The 23,526-nt window shown below is 39.6% G+C and overlaps 2 protein-coding genes across 2 annotated transcripts; both read right to left on the bottom strand.

Moving 5' to 3' along the window:
* Positions 1–620: 620 nt before the first annotated feature.
* On the bottom strand, positions 621–10,851 carry GDF2 (growth differentiation factor 2). The gene is made up of 2 exons (XM_048311917.1): positions 6,048–10,851; positions 621–4,403 (listed from the first exon to the last, which is right to left on the bottom strand). The coding sequence occupies exons 1-2, from the start codon at positions 6,385–6,387 to the stop codon at positions 3,463–3,465; spliced, it is 1,281 nt and encodes a 426-aa protein (XP_048167874.1). The 5' UTR covers positions 6,388–10,851; the 3' UTR covers positions 621–3,462.
* A 99-nt stretch (positions 10,852–10,950) lies between these two features.
* Positions 10,951–23,144, bottom strand: GDF10 (growth differentiation factor 10). Its single transcript, XM_048311909.1, has 3 exons — positions 22,727–23,144; positions 16,777–17,684; positions 10,951–12,096 (listed from the first exon to the last, which is right to left on the bottom strand). The coding sequence occupies exons 1-3, from the start codon at positions 23,022–23,024 to the stop codon at positions 11,905–11,907; spliced, it is 1,398 nt and encodes a 465-aa protein (XP_048167866.1). The 5' UTR covers positions 23,025–23,144; the 3' UTR covers positions 10,951–11,904.
* Between the last annotated feature and the right edge of the window lie 382 nt (positions 23,145–23,526).

The following is a 23,526-nucleotide window of genomic DNA, read 5'->3' as shown; positions in this document are numbered from 1 at the left end:
TGTGTGCATTACCTGTGTGGTAAAGGCCAGGCTCTGAGGAGGCTGGAATCAGCTGTGGTGGGAGCAGCATTACCCATGTAGGGCACAGCTGTGTCTGAAACGAAGATGTTTCCTTGAGAGGCCATCTAAAACCTTTTATTCCGAACATCAGTAATTGTTAATTTAGCTTAACGTTTCTATATTGACAGGATCTTTACAGTATAAAGGCATGTGAGCAGATACCAGCCAAACACCTCCAGATTCCCATAAGGCTATTGCCTCTTCACCTGTAGAAAAGAAAAGTGAAAATGGAGAAATTTTTATTTTTAGTGACTGCTGGTGCTGTGTTCTTAAATTGCATCAGCTGCTCCTCTGTAATGGGACATGGTGTGGAGGAGTAGGTGAGAGCAGAGGACACTGTGTCTGCTGTGTACACAGACAAGGTGGGAAGTTGTGTAAAAATAACACCAGCTATATATTCTGACCAGCTTCCACCAGCTTACCATGTTTATCTATTCAGACTGAAATGCTATAGGTTAGCCTTAAAACTGGCTGTGGAGTCAGCTGGTGAGTCTGATGTTACAGGACTGTTACACAGATAGGTAACAGGCCTGAAAAGGAGGACATACATCGGACTTCTGTTTATGTTAAACAAATAAGTTTTAATTTTAACTGTGTGTCTGCTGAACACTGCACAAGCCCCAACCTGCTCCTCAGTAACAGCAAGCTGCTGGTCAACATTCATAACCCAGTGATGGGAGGGGGGTGTCTCAGTGTCCAGTGGGGCCCAGCTTGAAGCAGGGGCAAGATGCTTACCTGTTCTTCACAGCCTGTGTACTCTCTAGAACCATCATGACCACCTGGCTGACTTGTTGCATCCCAAAGCAGTTGAAACATGAGCAAGCTCAAACAATTACTTAAAATGAAGTGCAAAGCTACATAAATCAAACTGCTAAATATAAAGCCAAACATCAATTTGACACACACTTCAACCATGCTGAAGGTAGCAGCAGCTGTAGTCACTACTAGGTTCTCATTTCTTCTTGACCCTGTTCATCACCCTGTGGAAAGATTCATGTTTCATTTTACTACCATGCCAACCAAAATGTTAAGCCAATGGGAACATGATCCTTGAAGCTGGCTGGAACCTCAGTTGATTTTTTTCATTGAAATACAAAAGCGACTTATAGTCCAGTTTTGGGATGGGATCTGTAGGTCTTCTCTGGAATTCTGATGGCATATCTAGGAGCTGAGGTTTTGAGCCAAAAGTGGTTTTGGGTATTTTTTTTCCCATCCAAATAAGGGAAATATAGATCAAAGTTTGACTTCAGAATGTAACACCCCCACCCCCCCGATTCTTGAAAATTTCTCTCTGTGAAGATGTGGGAACAGGTTTTTCTCCTTCTCCATTTTTCATTTAATTATGGACAAAGTCCTGAATTCAGTGAAGCCAAAATATAACTGGGACCTTGTGTTCCAGATGGGATCACTGGAGGGGACTTTGCTACAATTACATTGACATGAGGGTCAATAAGTCTTCTAATGTGATCACACCAAGTGCACGTTTGGCCATTTCTGATACTTGATTAAGAGAAGTTTTGCAAAATGTCAGGAGCTTAGGAGACAGGAACAAAATAGGGAGAGAATACAGGGGGCTCTGGCAGGAGGAAGATGTAATGATAACTGTAAGATAACAGAAGCCAGTGGGGAGTGGTAAAATGATTACCGCCGTGGGAAGCTTGAGAGGTTAATGGCATGCAGCTAGGGAAGTATGGAGTTTGCATGGACCCAGATCTCAGATCTGATCCAATTGCAGACCAGTTCTAAAGAAAAAGACTATAAATCAGTTCAAGAATTCTAGTGAATCGTGCTTTGTGCTCATGGTTTGTGATCTAACCAGCAGTTCTTGATGGAATTACAGCTGCTCTGCTCACACTCACCTGCTCTTTGCTCTGTATTAGGTTAACAGTAGTAAATAAACTGTGTATTGGATTTCAAGCTGACCTGCTCATGCCGAATGAATTCGTCTTGCCCACAGGCTGTCCTAATTCAAAACATATGTATCGATTTAAATTCTGTTCCTTCCATACATTAAGGTACTGTTTAGGTTTTTGCCTCATCAATGTTCTTCAACACTTTGAATTGATGTGTAGTTCGTTATGGATTTGATTCAAAAGTGTTCTTAGGTAGATGTGTGTGTGTGTGGGAGGTGGTGAAGGAGTAGAAGTGAGGTGTACTGCAGTGACGTTGTACAGCACTTACACCTGTCACCTGCAACCAATGGAAGGCAGTTTGTCCTTTTACAGGCAAAACCTTCATTAGCATCAAAGGAAGTTTACTTTAATTTCAGGAAAGATGGGGTCCTTGTTTAGTGAAAATACAACTGAAGTCAGAAGAATGACAGCATGATAGTATATTTCTCATACAGCAGAATAGAACACAGATAGAAGTTTTCCATTTTTCCCAGGCTTCTAAGGGGTGAAAGAATTTCGTATGTAAAACAGAGTTTCTCCTAAGAAGAAATAAAAAAAAAAATCAGAACCTCATAGCAGACCTTGAACAACAAATGTATGCTTCTAAATAAGCAGCCTGGGCTTTTCAGTGCTGAGCTCTTTCAACCCCCACTGCTCTTAGGATACAGCTTCTAAGGCTGGACATCATTTGACTGCATGTTCTTGCAAAGAAATACTAAGAATATGCAGTAGGTCAAAGTGGCTCCTTATCTTTGTGCGGCGATAAGAGCTGCTGTTCCTCCTAGGAAACAGTGTCTTAGAAGCGGAAGGCTGCACTTCTTATCATTCAAGTATGTGCCATAAAGGGGTAAAAATAGGGACGTTGAGGATAAGAAAGCTGAAACTAAGGCACCTGCTACCCACAGAAGGAAACTTGGGAATGAAATAAGTGAGAGTCTCTTCTGTTTTGAATACTGCAAATCTTCACTTACAGGAACAAATCATTTCCCTGTAAAAGCCTCTGAGATTACTGATATGAGAAAAGGCTTCCTGAATTTAGATTCCTGACTTTATCATGCAGACAACATTCCATTTACTGAGTTTTAGAGAAGTTGAAAATGTCAGAGTTGACTGGGAGAATTAGATTTCAAGAGCTGTTAAACATTTGCAGGACATCCTAAACCCCCATTGAAAATCCTCTAGTTTGTGACCTAAATACAGTTGATTAAACAGAAAGTTTGAAATAAGGCATTGACATTGTATCACTGTCACCAAATAATGCTTATTCATTCAATCTCACAATATTTTAATCCAGTATTCTTTTTGCCATGATATATAATGCAGGCTATTTACAGTGATTGCCATTCTTTAAATGCCAGTTTTCCTTTAAAACAAGCAGCAACAACAACAACCAGCCCCATACCCTGCTCAAACCTTGTTTGCAACGGTCTTCATTTGCATCACTATTGTACAGATTTACACAGGACAGGAAAAGGGGATGTTCCTATTCTTAGAGATTCTGCCTTATATACTACCTGCAGCCACATTCTGCCACTTTCATCCCTTCATAGTTATATATCAAAGTGGGCACACCAGCATCATCCTTATAAAGAATGGAGATTGAATCCAGTTTGGTTGGAACACAACAGGCCTTGGAGGCTTTTTTGGGGTTTTGGAGATGCACCAGAGTTTGGACAATAGCATGTTTTGTTGGGGTGACGTTATCTGTCAGAGGGAAGAAGCAACCTCCTTTACACTCAAAAGCTTCATAATCTTTTGGTGCAATGATCCAGGAATCCCAGCCAATCTCTTCAAAGTTCACATGGAGGGAAGTTCTCCTGCAGTGGTTGGCTCCAATGCTTCTCTTGTTTCTGGAGGAATGCAGGTGGGATCCAGGGATGGCCTTTTCCTCTCCCTGCTGTTCTTCTTCAGATGAAGTGTTGTTCTTTCCTAATTTCTTGAGCACACTTTCTTGTTCATGAACAATCATCTCCCGGAGCTCCACTTTGGTCTCTTTTGTCCCATTGCTGCGGTCATTGGAGAACACTATTAACAGGGGCAGATTTTTAGTGTCAGGGGTAACACTGATATCCAGCTTCCCACAAGTAAAACCACTCAGAGCTTTACTCTTTATAACAATCTCTAGCTTATTTTTAGTCTCCAGCTTGTCTGCCCTGACCCATCTTTTCACAGCGCTGGACACTTCGAACATCTTCCAACCACATTCCTGGATATTGTGGGAGACAAGGAAAGATTTGGTACTTTCTGGGTTTTCCCAGTGGCCATCATCTAGAACATCATAAATTACCATGTTGCCTTCCAGCCTAGAGAGAGATCCAACTTCCTTGTGACAGGAGATATAAATTCTCAGTTCCGCTCTGGTGATTTCCTCATATTGTGGAATAGAGATGTTGAAGAACAAAATGTGTTTCTGAAATGGGTTTTCTTCTGGTGAATCTAAAGAAACAACATCTGCAATAGGAAATTAAAATGTGGTTACAGTGCTTCTGACTGTCCAAGTAACTTGATTTTAAAAGACTCAGGATATATTTTGGGCATAAAATAAGAGCATGGTGACACAGCATTAAAAAAAAAAAGAAATCCTGTCTTCTGGCCAAGTTTCAAGGGCAGAGAGTGAAAAGAGGAAATGGAAGTCCCTAGTGTTGATTGTATTTTACCATGATTGCATAGCCAGGTGAGTGTGTGGAGGGAAGCATAAAGAGGCTGCCTAGAACAAACTGTGGATGATGCTGGGCTGTATTAAGTGCATAAGTAAGGCATGTGCAGAGTTTTCAGATTTAGCAATTTGCTAAAGACATTTTTACACAAGGAATTTCTAAAAAGACCAATGATTTCCTACTCTTACAATCATGCATGGGATGAACTGCTCTAATATACATATTTAAGTGTCTTTAAGAACTGTCTGTGCTGAGGCTTTTGTTGTTGTCTTCAGATAAATTTGAAAACCGCTTGGACTGGGAGTTCGGGGAAATAGAAAAGTTTTTGAAAGTCCTGAATTGAAGCCTCAGGGTATATCTAAACTGGGACTTGGTGATAAACAGCCTTTCATGCCTAGGTTCCAGACTGTTCCAGCCTGGATTCCCTGAGTTTGTGTGGATTTGTTCATGTTGTCTACAAATCTGTGTGCAGTACCAGCAACTCTGCCTTGGGAGGAGCAGATATTTGGCTGGAAGATCAGATTTGTAGTGTTTAAAAGTCATCCCTGATGTCTATTTAATGCTTAATGTAAACTAACTGCTTTATCGTGACTGGATTTTAGGGCAATTTTAATTGGCTGTTGCTGCCATTTCTTCAGAGCATTTACCCTCTAAAGTAGTCAGAAGGGAGAGTGAGATATGGAAACTAAAATATAGGTCATATTGTTGAGATTTCTTTCTATTTCAGGACTAGGGACATTAATTTGGGAATTTGGAGTTCTCTGTAGTGCTGTTACCTGTGTATGTCTATTTTTCATAGAAAAGGAAACTTCATTCTCTGTTTCATTTTTATAACAAGGATTGCACTTCTAACTTTTTTACTGCCTGATGGAGTTTTTAAAAGTCTATTTAATGTTACATAGACAGCGATCTTGAATTTTTTCAGTTGATATAAGCATGACTACCCATTTTCACATAAATCTTTGTCTAATCCAGAATTTTGGAGGAGCAGTGCTGTTCCTTGCTTGGATCCAGAGACACATTTCTCAGTTGGTTGCTGTAGTTTTTAAATACGTACAGAGCCCACCAGAAAGAAAAGCTGTCTAGCATCAGTCTCAATTATGGGTGATCAAAAGTTTGCATTCTAACATAGAAACTCAGTTCCAAATGTCTAGGATTGAGAAACATGCTCCATGTAAACTCTGTTATTTGGTGCATCATCTTAGTTCAAGCATTTGAGAAGAGAATATTGTACAGTGAAAATATCAAAGAAGAAAACTAAAGGTAACTGCATTTTTTAAAGACTGAAAGAAACTATAGAGTAAGAATAAAATCAAAAATTTTAATGTTGCATTTGTGGAAGTTAGGAACTGAGTTTCTTCTGAATTTCAAAAGAATCTGAGTATTTACTATTTACTTCTTTAAAAATTCTAGTCCACATATTTAGGACTTCTCCTACCTTCAGTACTGAAGCTCCTTACAATATTGGATGCAGGGCTGGAGGACTTGTCTGCAGCATATCTGTTGTATAAATCAATCATGAACTGTGGTGGTTCTTCTTTAGTCTTCACTTGTGAGGGGACTCTTGACAAATTCAAACTCCTTAGTAAATCCATCTTCATATTCTCCAGGAAAGATTTAAAGTTGAAATGGGTCTCATCTTCCCTAGGATCATGAAAGCGTGCATCAGACTTTCCCACAGCTGATAGCCTGTCCCAGTCTTCCAAAGGCTTGCCTCTTGTCAAACAAGCAATGATGTTGAAAACAGACAGTGCAGCTAATACTCCAAAACAATGCATTTCTTCTATATTTACTTTCTGGTGGACAAGAGCACAAGGGTATTTTAGCTGATTACAGTCTTGTTTCAATACAGACAGAGGAAAGAAGATGTAAGGCAAACAACTGGAATGCCCTTTGCAAATCACTTTCTTGTGTTCTTTTTGCAGTCTGTTTCAAACCCCAGCCTCTTGTCAGTTGTCAAGCAGATTGGTCGTACACTTGTCCTTATCAGAGCCATTGATGCCATGCTTCAGCTTCTGTTATCTAGCAAAGCTCTTAGTTAATGAAGATTCTGTAAACATCTGACAAACACATGTGGCTGGTGGGAAGGACATTGTATATTGTAAAGAATCCACATTTCACTTTAGGGTCATCCTTGCTTAATTACATTCTTCTATCATTTCCTTGCCAACACAGAGAGAAGCTTTCTTAGGGACGCAGAAGTTTACACTGTTTCCAGCAAGACTAGAAAATACAGATCTAGAACAAATTCACTCTATTAGCTATTAGCAAATAACATCTCACAAATCTTTTATACAGTCCCTTCACATGCAATCAGAAAATGCCCAATAGTTTGATGGAGACCTGTGATTCTGCAAGACATGATCTCATGACACTACAAACAACCTTAAAACTTCTTTCCGTTTATCAGCCAAGGGCTATTGTTTGTACACAGTGAAATATCTGTTTTGTGTCAAGTTTGCTTCATGTTGTTTGCAGGCTCGTCCATTTTCTGTTTGATTCCTTTGGTGTATGGGAATTTAGCCTTGTTTTTATAGTATCTTATGTAATATATTTCATAAATTCATGATGGTCAAGGCAGTCCAAGAACAACCAGTCATTTTTTTCAGCAACCTCAAAATGAAGACAGAACTAGGCCTTCTAAGGCCACATGGAAAGTAAAAAGTCCTTTTGAAGATACAGAAGATTATCTCTGAAGATATTGTATCCATGAGAAGAACAGGCCAAGGCAAATGAATTTCTCATGATGCAGAAGAAAAAACAGGTTATTTATCTTAATTAATGTATTATGATTTAATCTAATGATACATAATTGCTTTTTCTGTACTATTAATGCATTGTTTTTTTCTAAGAACAATTAAATTCATACAGTAGATGTGCCAGAAAATCTGAAGAGTATTATGAGCTTTTACATTAACAAAACTCTCACTGCAAACATGTGGTCTAGATTTTGCCTTTTTTGGCCATTGCTCTTGTTTTTTAGCAGTAGATACAGAGCATTTAAAGTGATCTGAGACTTCTGAAATGCTTGCTTATGTGTCTGTTCAAGATATAAGGGTGATCCAAGATCCTGGTTAATTATGTTCCTATGACATAAAGTCAAAAGGATTATTTGGCATTGATCCTGGTCTCCTGCATAGTAAGACTTACATTTTACTCAGGGGCTCTGTGTTTCCTACCTGCATGTAGAGTCCAGTTGCTTGTGTTTGGCTAAACATAACTTGTTAAGTTTCTCCAAACTTTATCTGAACTTGTCAAAGAAACAAAAATTTCTTCAATTTTTGTAGAACTTACTCTAAAAGATTGTCACCTACAGTTAAAAAAACCCTTTATGCTACATTTATTATTTCATTGTGCCTGACTTTACCTTCTGGACAGGAATTCTTGAAACTTTCTGGCTAGTTTAAGGAGTTCCATAGTACTGACATTTTCTCCCTATCAAAGTGGTCGTACAGTGTAATCAAGTTACTTCTCAGTTTGCTTTCTGATAAACAGATTCTTTTTAGTAACAAAAGACATTTTCTCTACCTGTTTTGTTTTTTTCTTTTTTGTGTCTCTTTCAGAATTTGAATGTCTTCTTGAAAAGATGAACCCGAGGGCTATACATAGTTTTCTAGTGGCAGTCAACCAGTGCCACATGCAGAAATAAAATACCCTTTCCTTATGTGGTTCACTGCTCCAGTGTGTATCTTCCCAAAGCTTTCATTGGTTGCTATTACATAGCATCATGCTGGATGCTCATACTGCATCACAAATCCATGATAGCCACAAAATTTTTGTTAAGAGTTATGACTTTAAAGGGTGCAGTCTTATACTCAGTAGGAGCAGCCTCCATTCCTTGTGTCTAAGTACCTGAAGTTCTGTATCTGTCTACTTTAAAATTAATTTTAATTACATAAAGTGCAGCTACATCAAGCAATCTATATAAATACCTCTCTCCTCCTGCAAATGCTGTGGAGGTTGCTATATACAGACTCCTAGTTCATACATAAAGGTGTCAAATACTGTCAGCCCAAGTGTCAACTTTGCAGAAACTTTACAATGAACAGTTTAACTCAGTGGAAATTTCTTTTGAAAGCTGTTCTTTGAGGTTTGGCAGTGAGACAATTTTTAATTAATGTGATACACAAATACATTAATATTGTCCAGTGGTTTATTTTAATTATGCAGCCTTGTGCAAGTGAATTGAATCGTCCACAAAAACCTAGGTACATTGAAGCTGTTGCTGTTACCTCTGGCAATTAAACAGTGGCCTGAAAGAATTAAATTGGATTTGTTTTAGAAAAAAAAGGTTTTAACACTTTGCTGGCTGGTATCAGCTGTTTTCATGTTTTATCTGTCTTTACTCATACCATATTCTTTTAGGATTAGTTAGTGGAATTATCTTGACCCGTGTTTATCAGTAGTAACTTTCTCTAGGAACTCAAACATTGAGTAGAATGGTTAATAGGATGTTCAAAGAAATATAAAGATCTGTTGGAATCAAGATAGTGAGGGTATCAGTGTCCTCTGGCAGCAGCTGACTGCATTCGTGCCATTTCAAATGCAATTTTTTTTTTCTAGAGGAAGATTAGTCATCCAAATTGCAAAGATCCAGAAAGGAGTAACTTAAACCACTAAAAGTGGCTGAAAGCCTTTTTCTGCATTAAAAAATTGACCAGTACAGCTAAACTCCAAATGAAATAAGTTTTACTAATAAGAGATGTGTATGACTTGTGTAGTAAGGGTATGTTTTGAGAGAAATGACACTTACAGGTATAATAGATATAATTTTGCCAACAGAACTTTAAATGCAGTCTTAACCTCTTAGAGTTTTGTAGGTGTCCTTAGGAGTGTAGCAGTAGCATTTTTTTCTTATGTCCTATAGACCTTAGATCACAGTATAGTATCTCTTGCCTAATAGCTTGCATCAGCACATCTCAGGAAGAATGGTTTTATCCAAGGACTAATTCAAGATATAGCAAATATTCCTTAAGGAGAACAAAATGCTATAGATGAGAATATAAGTACACTAAGTTAATATGTCAGGCTGTTCAGAGCTAGTGATAATTGGGAGCAAGACTAGACCTAGAGAAAAAGGCAGATTTTCATAGAGAGCAGAAATAACATGGATTTAAGATACGTAGAAAAATGTTACACTTACGGCTGTTCTGTAGGAATGATGACTTTCTGACAACTTCTAAATTTTTCTTTATACATTAGCATTACTCTGTCAATTGTAGTCGAGCTTCTAATGATTTATAAGAACATAAGATTGTAAATTTTTTAAGGGAGAACTCTAACAACAACACTATACAAAGGTTTTCCCCAATAGTTCTAGTGTAAATTACTACAGTAATTTACAGGTAGCAGGAAGAACCACATCTACACACCTATGTTGTCTGGGAATCTGCACCACCTGAGAATAGAAATTGGTGGCAGAAGATACCCAGCACCTTAGTAGGATAGGAGCCTTCCAGTTACTCGTTGATCAGAAGGAAATGTGTGTAGTATCCTTCCCTTAAACAAAGCAACTCTTAATAGGATAAGGTAGTGCATAAAGTTAGACTGTTTCTTGAGGAGGAAGCACTCCATCTCTTATACTCTGTGCTACCTTACAGATTTCAGATGTTTCTTCCACTCCTGTTCTCTTTATGCTATTGCACAGCAGCTGGGTGAAAATGAAGTATGTGGCAAGTGTGTCCTAGAACACAGGGACACTAAGGATTGACAGACACCATGACGGGAACACCAGCTCTTAAAAGACTGCTGCAGTTACAAGGCTACCATAATTGTATCAACAGGGGATTGTGTAGGAGTTAGAGGGATGCAGAGACTTTATTTCTATAAAGACTTCCAATGGAACCACTGCCAAATGTTTCCCATTTTGATGTTCATTATTTGAAAAGAAAGTTAATGAAAGTTCTGGAAAGAGTTCAGAAGAGAGCTGTGAGAAATTGTTTTAAGGCTTAGAATAAGAAATCAATCTATTTAAATCTTAGCCAAAATGTAACTTGACCCGACTCTCTATACTAAAAATACACAGTGAAAGTATTTTGGATAATAGATAAAAGGGATGTAATGAAATAGGTTACAGTAAGATCCATTGAACTGAAGCTAAAGCTCATCAAATTCAGTCTAGGATTAAGCCACTGCATATGAACAAAGAGCACTAACTTTCGGAACAACTACTTGTAGTCCAGTAGAGATATTCTACCACATGAAATCTTTAAAGCCAAATTTATGCATGTTTTTCAAAGATATTCCCAAGCTCAAAACAGAAGTTCCATAATGCATGGTGCAGAAACTGCTGAGCAAGGTTCTTTGATCTGTGCTGTGCAGGAGGTCGGTCTAGATGATCATAGTATTTTCTTCTGTCTTTAATCTATTGAAGCACATTATGACAAGCTTAACATGTATTTACATGTTTCCATCTAATTAACAGAATGTAGGAGAATGCATTTATAGAAAGACAATTCAAATATTTTTCGATACTACTGTACCTTTAATTTATTAGCTTTTGTTAAAAGCATGTAACAATCTAGAGGATATAAAGCATAATTTACAAAAATATAAATCTTGGTTATTTTATTTTTAGTATTTCAACATATTACTATATTATATGTGTTACTCAGAGAATATGTTTAACAACCTGAAACTATCCAGCAAACCAAAAATGTGGAATATTACATGTTTTTTGTAGAACAAATTATATATTAAGGAAGGGTAACCAAAAATGACTATATTAAGATATTGATTATATGAAAATTTATGCAGTGAACTATACTTGCATCCTGAAGAAAATATACATTTTAAGCCCTTTATTACAGCATTTTTCAGTATAAATATGCATATTAAGAGTATGAGTGTTTTAGGCAAAAATTTTTGATTTGTGTACAAAAGTGATATTCTAAAATAAGCCTGCCTTTGCAAGTTCACTTCCCATCTTCTTGGTTAACTGAAGAGGTAAAATAGTCAGAAAATAACAAATAAAAACATATTTTAGTCCTTTGATTATGGAAAACTTCACACTTAAGTTTCTCACTAAACATCAGGTATCTTGGCTAGGTGGGTTAGGAAGGTATCTGTAGAAGTACTGAACTCCTGGAAGATGAATATGAAAGACAAATGATGACAGTATGACCTATCCTTCGAGGCAAGCACATGTGTTGTTTTAGTCTCTCCGTATGCTTTCTGTAGAGAAATTGTAGAATTGCATTGGTTCATCAACACAAGTGGATTAATTTCTCCTTTACAACTTCCCAGAGCAGTCGGGCAGGATTTGTGGGCCTTGTTAAAGGTGTATTTGTATGAACTTATCGGCAGGCACAAGTTTCAACTGACATATTGGGATATACTTTTAAAACAACATTTTTGTTCTCATCTAAGAAAAGGACACTGAGGGAGCTCATTTTGTCAGGAACACAGCAGGGTTCTGGGATGCCAGGAATGATTCCTACTGCTTTTACGATGCTCTGAATAGTAGCATGATTTGATGGCCGCACAATCTGGAACAGAGAAGGAAATAGTTATAGCTTCATTTATGAGCAGTCATGTTCCTAAGTGGACTTGGAAAATGATAACAATTATGGAGTTTTTTGTTCCTCAGTAAAGCTAATATGTCATTGATTGAGTCATAGGGTTATGCAGCACAGTCAGTCCCTCACACTTCCAGCTTTCCTGAGTTGGATGTATCCAACAGATATTTTGTGTTCCTTAGGCTGCCTTCATAAATACCAGAGGAGGGCACTGGTGGCACAGCCAGCAGCCAGAGGCCTGAAGAAAAAATGTCCCTGAATGTATCTGCTATATGCTGGAGGGAGGCATGGAGAAGAAGCCTAAGCTAGTTCTCAGTTGCTAGATGTTATATGTTTTTTTAACCTCGTCTGACTTAGAAAATTTGCTACTGTAAGTATTTCCAAAATAACTATCCCAATGTTCCAACATTCCAGAAATTCCTGAATTTCTCCTCGTGTACGCTAGCCTGGAATTAGTTACTTTTTCCTAGAGTAGTCACTCTCTTTTGAAAGAGCAGAGTACTCCAGAAGTAGCATCCACAGGAGAGAGTTAGTATAGAATAATCAAACACCCTGACAGAGCCCTTCTGATCATAATTGCATGACAAATAGTTCATATATGTGGTCTTTGCTTCCCTCTGCCTTCATCCCCAGGATTTTTTTTTCTCCCCATGGGCTAGCCTCAAGAGGCTGGGAAAAGTATGAAATGAGGATTTACATCAGCTTTACATCTATAACCTGTTCAGGGCACTGAGCCACAATTTTATTTCTACTATCGATTTTTGGACACAGTTAACAACACAAGGAAAAGCATTTGAGAAGAGGAGGCAGCCATTAGGCATTATGGTGGTGAGAATAAGGAAGCAATAGCATGGTAGTCAGCCCACCACTGAGGCTGAAGCTTCAGTGACTCCTGTTCAGTTGTCATGCTTGAATACTGTCCCAGCAAATGAGTACAATAACAGTAGGAAAATTGCGTTAATCCTATCAAGCTTTTTGCTACAGTTTCCTGAGTTTTGTCATATCTGCACATATCTGGTATAGGTGGCACATGGAGTCTTTCATCACTATTGGTGCACAGCTGTATATCAGGTGGAAAATGACATCTGTGGGACAACAAATAGGGACTTTGCACACTACCGCATGGAAATAGATACTTTAGGTGAGAATAATTATTATCTCCTATATCTTCTCTGTTTTTCAAATATATATGTATGTGCAAAAATTGGTTTTTCATTTCAACATGAAAAGTTATGTAGTCCATGGATAGAACAAAGGAGCTGTTTTTAGCATAATTCAGTTTTGAAACATTTGTATTAAGTGTAACATATCAGCAAATCAGATCAAACTAATTACCATTAAGGCTTTCAGATATTCCTTAACTAAGTAACTGTGAAATCTGTCCTTGACCCTTCAAGACAGTATCCCTATAGCAAAGTCCCAACAAGTGACCAGTCCTGCACAGTGCATTTCTGTAATTAGCATATGTTAGCATCATTAGCAATGGCTTGCTCTCTCTTGCCCCCCTTTATCTTTAGATTTCAAAACTGTCCACACACAAGAAGCAGTGAGGTAGTCTCACAGCTGCTCTGTGAAGTAGAAATCAGTTTCTACCCACATTGGTCATGTCAGCATATATGGACAGCAAGAGAGAGACAGGAGTTTTTGTGTGTTTAAGCAACTGCAGAGTTTAGAAATTCAAAGAATTAAGAGCTTCTAGAATCAAGTTCTTAATTTAGCCTTTATGAAAACCTCCTGAACTGTTCTTAGCACCTGTGTTATTTCATGTCGTTATTTGACAGAGTCAGATGACAATGTGCTACTGAAACAGCATTTATTGCCCCCATGCAGTGGATAGCCATCATTGCCCTCAAGGCCAGTTACTGACTTACAGGATTCTTGGCTATGAACCTGCAGAAGATCCTACAAGGATCTTTTTGAGCTGTGCAGCCTCTAATATCTGCAAGGAACAAATAGATGTGAACAAAGTCTATCTAGACTGAGCAGCTGTTTCCCAAGGCAACAACACAAATTATGTTTCTAATGCCTGAAAGTGGGTACACCATGCACAAAAATGCTTAGAAGGGAAAATGCTTATGGTAGAGCAGTACTCTGTATGCAATCTGGCTGCCTGAGCCCTATATCCACAGCAGGGCCAGACAACACACCAATCCTCTGCCCTGCCAGGCTCTGAATTTTTCCAGCCCATCTGGAAACATGGCATCAGTGTTCAGGGATTGGGGGCTAGGCTTCACATTTGACTTTGTCCCAATGTGCTAAAGCAGAAAGCTTGAAATAATTAGTTGAATGCCCAGTAATGATGGCACTGAGGAAGTGCTAATGTTTTAAATGCTGGCTGCTAAGTTATCTACAGCAGACCAGGTTCTACCACGTGCAGGACTGGAATTTATTTGGCAAATGCAGCACTGCAGCCAGCCATATAACCTAGTCTTCCTCCTCACAGTTCAGGGAATAAGAAATTCAGCAGTAAGATAGGTGGACTTGCTATGAGAAGATTTGTACCCAAGCTGTTGATTATTTATCTAAATCAAGACTTGCAGTTATTAAAGTAGATGTGCAGAATGATGTACTAACACTGAAGAAAAAAAATAAACCTACGATGTGATGATACCCAACATGCCAGGCATGTAATTCTATCTCCACAGTTCTAAAAGAGTACTTTGGAAATAAGGTGTCTCTTGTCCGTCATAGGCTGACTGTGTAGACCAAGTCCTTATGAGTCTTTAATCTGGCCTTTGATACTTTCCTGGCTTAGAGCATATATGAAAGAACAAATTTCTCCCTCAATAATATTGAGCAAATCTTACACTCTGAACTGAATCTTCATTCATGCTGGTGTCCTCTCTCTCTTCCTTTTGAAACAGTCATTAAAAAAGTTACACCTGTAAATCTGCTTCTTTTTTTCCCTTCTTAAAAATACAGAGCTAACAAGGACTAGACCTCTTCCAAAGCAAACCCAATCAATGAATGTGTATTAAACCCAAAATTCCCAAGTCTATGTATGTGTGATTTAGTTTCTCTGTTTTTTTTTTTTTTTCAGTTGGGTTTTTTTTTCCTTATTTTGGTTTTTTGGTATCAAGACACTAGTGAAAGGGAATCTTTATTATTTAACAAGTATTTGCTTATATTTCTAGATAAGATATTAAGTAAGTAAGCAATATAAGCTTATTTAATTATTCAAGCTAGAAACAGATCCTCTCTCTTCTGGCCCTGCCAGCTTTTGTGTAATGCTGTTTTGCTCACAAGAAGCCAGATGCCTTAAATGCATCTTTTTTGGAGGGTGTGGTTGTTGTTTGGTTGGGGATTTTTTTTTGAGTTTACATCGTTGTGTATGAATGGTGCATTAGACTGTGAGTCTATGGCAGAAGACCCGTATTCCCAGGCTGTCTTTTGTTTTGGGTAAGGTAAATGCTGATTATGGTGCATGATCAATTTGTATTACAAAAACAAAGTTGTATGTGAGTCTGTGCAAGCTTTAATTTTGCCAGACCATGTATCAATTTATGTATGCGTGGTTCAGCACTGACCACCTACACAAGAACATGTGGTCAGATTTGTACACCCTACCATGAAGTTCCACTGTTCCTGGACTTAAAACCAGCCTACATATCTACTCTTCCTGAAATTATGCTACTTGTTTCAACACAAACATACATCAATTTCTCTGGATGTAAAGTAGGGCACATTCCTGTTTCAGAGCCTTGCAATCCTCTGCTGTAAAACACTAGCCTTTATTTATGTGCCAAATGACCCATGCAAAAATGTCAGTTGAACAAATAATCAGGCAATTTGTAGGTAGAACTGCAAAATAATTACAGTTTCTAAATATGCAGGTTTTGCAGTACTTCAGATCCTCCCCTCTGCCATTACTTGAAAGCCTTATAAAATTCTGATAATTCTTGTCCAACATAGGATTGCCAACATTTCTACTTCTTGCCACAGAGCAGAGTGGAAGTGAAACAAATGTTTGCCTCTCCACTAGCAAACTTCACACTGCTTCTACAGAAGGAATTTGGTACGCTTGCTTTAGGGTGCTAGAGGCAGTTTTATGGCATTTCTAGCAACATAAGGTAAATTAACTTCTTCGTTGCAGCAGGATTATCTAACATATTTAGAATTTTGATACACAAATATCATCTTAATCAGTATTATTGTTTTCATAAAGAACAAGCAGTTTTCTAAAGTTAAAAATACCTGAGTGTAACTGCTCTTCATTTTTCTTCTAAGGTATTACAAGTGGAATCCAGAAATACGCTAATAGAGTAGCTTGTTTTAATATTAGCATATAATACTTCATACTTCTGCTACTACAATAGAGTGTTTTGATGATTTAGTGTGTATAACCGTATTTTCATAAGCTACAGAAGTCTTTATGCTATGGTGTCAAGATATAAGATGAGAAATTGTCAGATAAACCTGAGATATTTTTCTTATTCTTCAGATTGCATTTAAAAAAACTTGGAATCTTTTTGCACTCTGATGACTAAGTTGATGGAAACAAAATTGCTTAAATTCTTTAGGTTGAACAAGGCAACAAAACTCAATGAAAAAGGTAATAAACTAAAGGAAAATCTAACTAAAGAAGTAGTTGGATAAGCAGAACAGTAGGCCTACTGTTTGCAAGCTGACAAGAATAAAAAGGCATACTACCTTGGGCATTGGAAATTCACATGCACCTGCACAGTAGTAGGCATCAAATGATTTGGGAGATATGATCCATTCATTCCAGCCAATATCAGCAAAGTCAACTTTCATGTATCTTCTTGAACAAATCCTTGGCTCATTCCATTGTTTTCGCCTTGCTTTCTTCATTGTTTTCTCATCAAAATTTAGCACCTGAGACGTTTTAAGTGTTTCTGTATTTTCTTGCCCTTTTCTCCTCCGATCTTTGCGTGAGGCTTTTGGTTTCAAGGATCTGTAGGCATTCTCCCATATGTCATGTTTGTTGTATTTATTGTTGTTATAGTCTATTTCTGGCAACTCGTTGTTCTGAATAGAGCTAGCGAGGTACGTATCCCTCCTAACTCGAGTATCAGTAGAAGCATTAGGGGATAGATTTGGGTCCCCGTCATTGGGAGGGAATGGATCATAACGCTGTAGGGTGCCTGCCACACTGTTAGGTTCAGAGATTGCAAGATCATTGGCATAAACTAGTATATAAGGTAAATGGCTGGCAACCTGTTCAGGGAAGCCCTGGTGTTTCTCCCCAGAATCAAGCTCAGCACAGAGAATGAGCTCTCCAGCTCGTTTCGATTCTTTTACGATGTGTGAAATGTCCTTTGCATGCCAAGCCCCTCGCCTTTGAAGAAGCACAGTGATGTTCCCTTTCACTAGTCCATAAGCAGAATTCTGGTGAATGCTTTGGAAAACCAGGTTGAGCCGTAGGGCTGGAGGCAGGTGAAGGAGGCGACAGGATGAGTTCTTGGATCGTTTACAAAACACTTCCCGGTGCCGAGGGCGTTTGTCAGCATAGAAGTGAAAAGTGGCAGCAAGGATCATTTCTGAATCCTGCATGGATGTCAGATTAAAGCAGTACAAGGGCTTCTGGGCCAAGAATTCTGCAAGAGAGGAAGGAAAACATGGATGTATATCTGAGACCAAAAATGGTAGTCAGCTCTTATTTCCATTTAAGTGAATTAACAAATTTTATGTTTCAGTTACATCAAATAATTTAGTATAGTGAGCTTATCACTTCAGCTTAAAACATGGTGAATAAGGGGAGGAAAAAAAATGTAACTCATTAATAGCAGTATTACAATAACATTGAGAGTGTCCAACACACTGGGTATCTTTTGTACATACGAGGGATAAAATTCTTTCCAGAGATTTTTAGTTCCAGACTGCCTTTCATTCTAAGCAGGCAAGAAAAGCAATCCTTGATTATATTTCATTTATAACAAATTCAGGCTCAGAGAAGCTGTCAAATTTAGCTGTGGTAGAGCTCAGAGAAATACCTTGCCGAAACCAGTACTAGCAGAAACCAGGTTTGCACTTAATATTCAAGATTGTCTAATCTAAAGCTGACTGCAGGTTCCTTAAAAATGTCTGGGTGCTAACTCTGTGGGCAACAGCTCATCATCTGCAAATAGTGCACAAGAGACATTTCACAAGGGGGCTCGCAGTAAGCAGTGTGACACATTTTGGGGGTCATTACTCTTGTGAGCAATCCTTCTTTCCACTACACATCATGTAGGAGCTTTGTTTAAAGCACTGTGAAACACACTTGGTCTCTAATGCTTGTGTTTAAATCTGTGTGAAGTTAGTGACAAATGCTATTGAATAGGAGCTGACTCTTAAAATTCAAACTCCATTTGAAACAGCTTCTTTTTAGCTAGTTAAACAGCTTGTGCTCAGCTTACATCTTTACCCTCCTTTCAAGGAAGACAAACAATTTTACACTAATAACTGCTTACTTCACGTTTATTTAGACAGTAGAACCTCTCTTAGTTAAAATCTAATCCCACCCCAGCATAAAAAGACAATGCCTTAATAGTCTATCATTGTGAAAGGTTGCCTTTTTTTTTTTTTTTACTAGCTCAACAGTATATGGGACAGTGCTGGCAGAACCAAGAAGAGATTCCTGTTCTCCCAAGCTCACACCAGTACTTAGAACGCATCAAAGGATTACAGTGGGTAAATCTGTATCTTTAATTAACCCAAGTGGACCAACCCTCTGGCAGTCCTGTTTGACATACCTGAAAATTCTCTGGCAGAAGGAAGAAAAAAACCACTCCAAACCAAACAAAACCCAAAAAATGCAACAGCCAGGCTTCCCAGAAACACTTAGGGTTTTTTTCAGTGCACTATGGATGACGAGCCACAGAAATTTTGGCAATAACAGAAAGGCAGTACTGTTAACTGCCACCTGTTGGAACATTCTTCCTTTAAAGCACAGTTTCATTTGAAAGAGGGAAAGGAATAGTGCTACATCTTACTAAATTGGTGGTTGCTATCTCCCAGTTAACGCTGGATAGAACCGTGATTTGGACTGAAAGAACAGCAGATTAGCTGATTAATGATCATTAATCCCAAACCCACACAGGCAGTCTGAGAATACAAATGCTTGAGTATGCAATTTCCATCTATACCACCTGTATTTTGTTCCTGATATAGTGAAGTGGAATAGCTTGTACTGATGTGATAAGAACCTGTTTGTTTCTGTCAGTTCAGGACAGGATTCAGATTAGTAAACTTTTAATCAACACTAGTCATAGGTATAGGTGCTCATACTATGAAAAAACTTAAGGGTTTAGGTTTTATTCAAGTCTTTGAAGCACAGAAATTTCACAAGGCTATGGCCAAGGAAGAGATTAATTATAATACTTGCTTTAGAACACCAGGCTTTGTTAATGTATGTTCATTTCAGAAGGCATGTTTCTTAAAAGAAGTCTATCTACTGGTTCTCTCCACCTGAGCTGTGTACAGTTATTTTTTAATATTTCTTTTAGTAATAGAATGCTCTGAGCACCATCAGCTTTGTAGTTACTGCTATGAAGCATGAGCATTGTTGGGATAAAGACATTTCAAACACCAGTGTTTCAGGGTTTCAGAAGGGAGGGTAACTTGTAATGATAGATCAGAGAAAGGGAAGCTGAATTAATCTAAAATAATTCTGTATTCTAGGATGAAACAAACCCTTCGAAAGTCAAAATTCTGTGTAGAACAGAATAAGAATCTATGAATCTGCAGCTACTGACAAGCCAGAGGCTTGGAAGTACAGACTTGTTAGGAATTTAGAAGATTTGAATTTTGGATGGAGCACAGTCATATTTCCATATTGCATAAGTTCGCTCGGGCTTTTACCAACCTGTCAACCATGCATTGTCAGTCTTGATTTGGTTTTCTTGCACATATGCATTATGATACAATCTTAATTAAATGGCTGCTATTTTCTACTATTCATTAAGGTCTTTGCTTTGTTTAGCACAGAGGATGCATCATGTTCAGGGAACGAGTCTGAGCTGCAAGAGTAAATTTATGGGGAAATTTCATGGCTTAGACAGTAAATTGCTGCCATGAAGATTAATTCCCCTCAATCTGAGCAATTTAGGTGAAGTTGGACAATAGCTTAATATTTCACATTTGGTCACAAACCATTTATGACTTGACTAACTTCAGACACTTAGTGTTGTTTTCTAAAGCTACAAAGTTCACTGTAACCTGGAAAGCACCTAAAGAAATAAGAAACCTGAGAAATCAGTTCTTAGACTTTCTCTCAGCTTCTTACCAAAAAAATAATGAGCTCTTGTGAACACATGTAGAGGTGAGCTGAGAGGAGGTGATCAGATGTTTGTGAAGTACTCTTTCTGAAGGGGCAAGTACTGCTAGAGGCACAAAAAAAAGAGTTGTATTTGGCTACATGCAAACAGCACATGCACGTATATTTCAAGTGCCTCACACTGAATATGGAAAAACATTACACATTCCATAGCTCAGTCAACCCCACCTATCCCAACCTACCCTTTAAGGAACAGGTAGAATGGCAATACAACTGGGTAGTTGAGGAGAACTCAATAATGCATATGACAAAGGACAAAGGTCTGGACCAACATTTTGTACCTCTGGAGCCCTCATCTTGACAACTGTAAGTAACCCTGATGCTTGAGTGTCACCTAACAAACAGTTTTAAACAGCACCACAGGAACAGACAGTTACAGATTTTCTGAAAGGTATGTGATAAAAAACCAGAAGTAAGTCCATTGCTTGGGATAAAGAAAATTATTGTGTGTGTAGTCTGTTTTGCATATTTCAATAGGACTACAATTATTATCCATATTTTATAAAGATGAATGTTCCACCTCTTGTTAGAAAAACATGCCAATTTTTTCTTTCAGAAGGAAATACTAGAATTTCTCAGGAAGATAAACATGGTGGCAGATAAGGTTCTTCTCTCTTCCCTCATCTTGCATCATTCTATGGTACATTTTAGAGTGTTTATCACTAGCTTGATGAATGCAGTTCAAAGGAACAGTACAGAGGAGCTTCTGCTTTCATGCCATGTTATTTGGGAAAGATGGGGTCCAGTAGAGAAAGTACATAGATAAGACACAGGAGACAGGAGTTTTGGACATAGATATGCCTTATTTCCATTGCAGGGAAAGCCAGGTTACTTTCAGGCCTCTCTGCCTTGGTTTCATGATCAGACAAAAGAGCGAAATAATATTGATTTGTATTTGGTCAGCACAGTCTACCTGTGGGTAAAAAATGCTGCTATTTTAGTGTTTTGAAACAGAATTACAACTTGGATTACTTTGATGCAAGTAGTATGTTCATCAGATTATATGAAAAATTAAGAAAAAGAATATAGTGCAATTCTTGCCTTGTCCCCAAATCCCTCTTGTGGTCCAGGACCTTATTTGGGTGAGAGCTAGTGTTAGCTGCTCAGTTCACAGAAAAATAAAAATGTTAACAGGAGGTTGTGGAAAACCATCCACAGTGGAAGTTCCTTCTTAACCCCTATTATAGCAACTGCTAGCTAATGATCTAGAGCATGACAATTTATTTTTCTCCCAAATGTCTGCAATTGCTTTGCATCATAACCCCTAGATTTTTAGACATTTCATTAGTCACTTACTCTTCCATGGAGTCTCCCCCTCTTTGAATATGATTACTTTTTAATATTACAGTGGACATAGGATAGAAATTAAGTTGGGGTGCACAAGAGAATATTAATTATTGTGTAGTATTATAGTAAGCATTCCCTAAAACACTGTATGCTGCACTGTACTCTATACATGAGACTTAAATGTAGGAGATACAGATTAATGAAAAATTTGGTTTTGTGAGTTTCAATCCATCAGATTTGTCTAAATAGAATAATGATTATTTCTGACAAGGTAGCAACAAGTAGATTCTGGAAACTGATACAGTTCTTATTTTAAGAACTAAGATTTTAGTTATAGTCTGTAAGCGTTAACCAAAGAAGTAAGATGTTTTCCAGAAAAGTTATGAGTTTCCTTGGCAAAGGATAACAAATGCATGGACTATTAACTAGGCAAACCTCCTTTTTATTATTTCATGTAATATTGGGATAATGAAAGTGTAGTTTTGACACAGTATATATGTTTCTCCACCCTCATAATCAAGTCAAGTAAAACTGGGGAGAGGGAGGTCAGATATCTGTCTTCTCAGGTTTAGGCAGTGCAAGGAATTTAAGATGCCGAGCAGTTTTAGGCGGTCCTGTAGGCGGCACTCTTCCTAGCAGGAACTTCTGAGGCTGCGAGGAGAGCCGGAGGAGAGGACCAGTGGCTGGAGCACTCGCTACTAGGCTTATGCTCCAAGTATTTCTGAAAAGACCTTTTGGCCCAGTGCGATGTGCGCTGGGAAAGGCGCTCCTTTTGCCGCTGGTTTGCATCCACAGCAACGGAGGCTTTCCCAGGGGAGATACTCTCCGGGAAGGGAAGGGAGCCAGGGAAGGTGGGAAGCCGTCCGCAAAGCCAGGGGAGACACCCTGGCCGTGTAGGTAGCAAGGAACCCCTCAGCATTCACCCAGAGTGACACCCCCCGCAGTCAGGGACAACCTCGACGCAAACTCGTCACTTTAAAGCGAAAGAGGAGCGAGGGGGCTCCAGCGGTGCCCCCCGCGCCCGGCCCGTCTTACCCGGTCTGGCTTTGAAGCTGCGGACCGTGTTGCCGTCGCCTGGCCGGCTCCCCTCCCGGTTGTACTTCTCGTAGAGCTTAAGCATGTGGACAGCTACCATGTCCTGAGCGATGCTGCCCAGCCCAGGGGGCGGCGAAGAGCCGCCGCGGGGGTCGCGGCCGGGGGCGGACGAGTCCGGGTCGGCCGGCGGCTGGACGGGGCAGGCGGGCGGGCTGCCGGCGCCCTCCCCCTCGGGCGAGCGGCAGCCCCCATGGCCCAGGGCCCACAGCAGGAGGCAGCAGGTCAGGCGGGCGGCCATCGGGGGATGCTGCGGGCGGGTGGCCGGGCGCGGAGCGGCGGCGGCTCGGTCGCTGCCTGCGTCTGGGTCTCCCGGTTGGCCCTGCCGCACCGGGGCGAGGGGGCGGCGGGGCCAGAGAGGAGGAGGGAGGGTGGGGGCGGCCCCCCCCGGCCGCTGATGCCGTCTCCGCCGGGCCAATCCCCGGGCCCGGGGGCGAGGATGTGCGGGCCAGGGGCGGCGGAGCGGGGGCAGCTGCAGGGGTCCGGGTGCGGGGGGACTGCGGGAGTGGACGCTGCATTTCTCCAACGCTCCTTAAAGCGTAGCGGGAAAAGGATCTAAATTAATTAGCACCCAGCCGCTGATGAGAGACACATGTCACCGCCGCCGCTGCGGCATCGAGCGCTGCTGCGGCAGGACGGCACCTTGGCTGCCTGCGCCAGCCGGCAGGCGAGGGGGCTTGAAAATAATTTCTGAAAGATAGAAGCCATAGATACCAAGCAGGGCGGGCAGGCGGTGAGAGGAC

Source organism: Corvus hawaiiensis, chromosome 8 (assembly GCF_020740725.1).
Source record: "Corvus hawaiiensis isolate bCorHaw1 chromosome 8, bCorHaw1.pri.cur, whole genome shotgun sequence".
Lineage (NCBI taxonomy): Eukaryota > Metazoa > Chordata > Aves > Passeriformes > Corvidae > Corvus > Corvus hawaiiensis.
This window is presented reverse-complemented; position numbering and strand designations above follow the sequence as displayed.

Excerpts from the sequence above, each read along its gene's own strand:
- GDF2 (XM_048311917.1), bottom strand. The coding sequence starts at position 6,387 with ATGCATTGTTTTGGAGTATTAGCTGCACTGTCTGTTTTCAACATCATT. Across the intron at positions 4,404-6,047 it reads AAGGAGCTTCAGTACTGAAG|ATGTTGTTTCTTTAGATTCA; the intron begins GTAGGAGAAGTC and ends TTCCTATTGCAG.
- GDF10 (XM_048311909.1), bottom strand. The coding sequence starts at position 23,024 with ATGGCCGCCCGCCTGACCTGCTGCCTCCTGCTGTGGGCCCTGGGCCAT. Across the intron at positions 17,685-22,726 it reads CAGCTTCAAAGCCAGACCGG|AATTCTTGGCCCAGAAGCCC; the intron begins GTAAGACGGGCC and ends CCTCTCTTGCAG. Across the intron at positions 12,097-16,776 it reads GTGAATTTCCAATGCCCAAG|ATTGTGCGGCCATCAAATCA; the intron begins GTAGTATGCCTT and ends TCTCTGTTCCAG.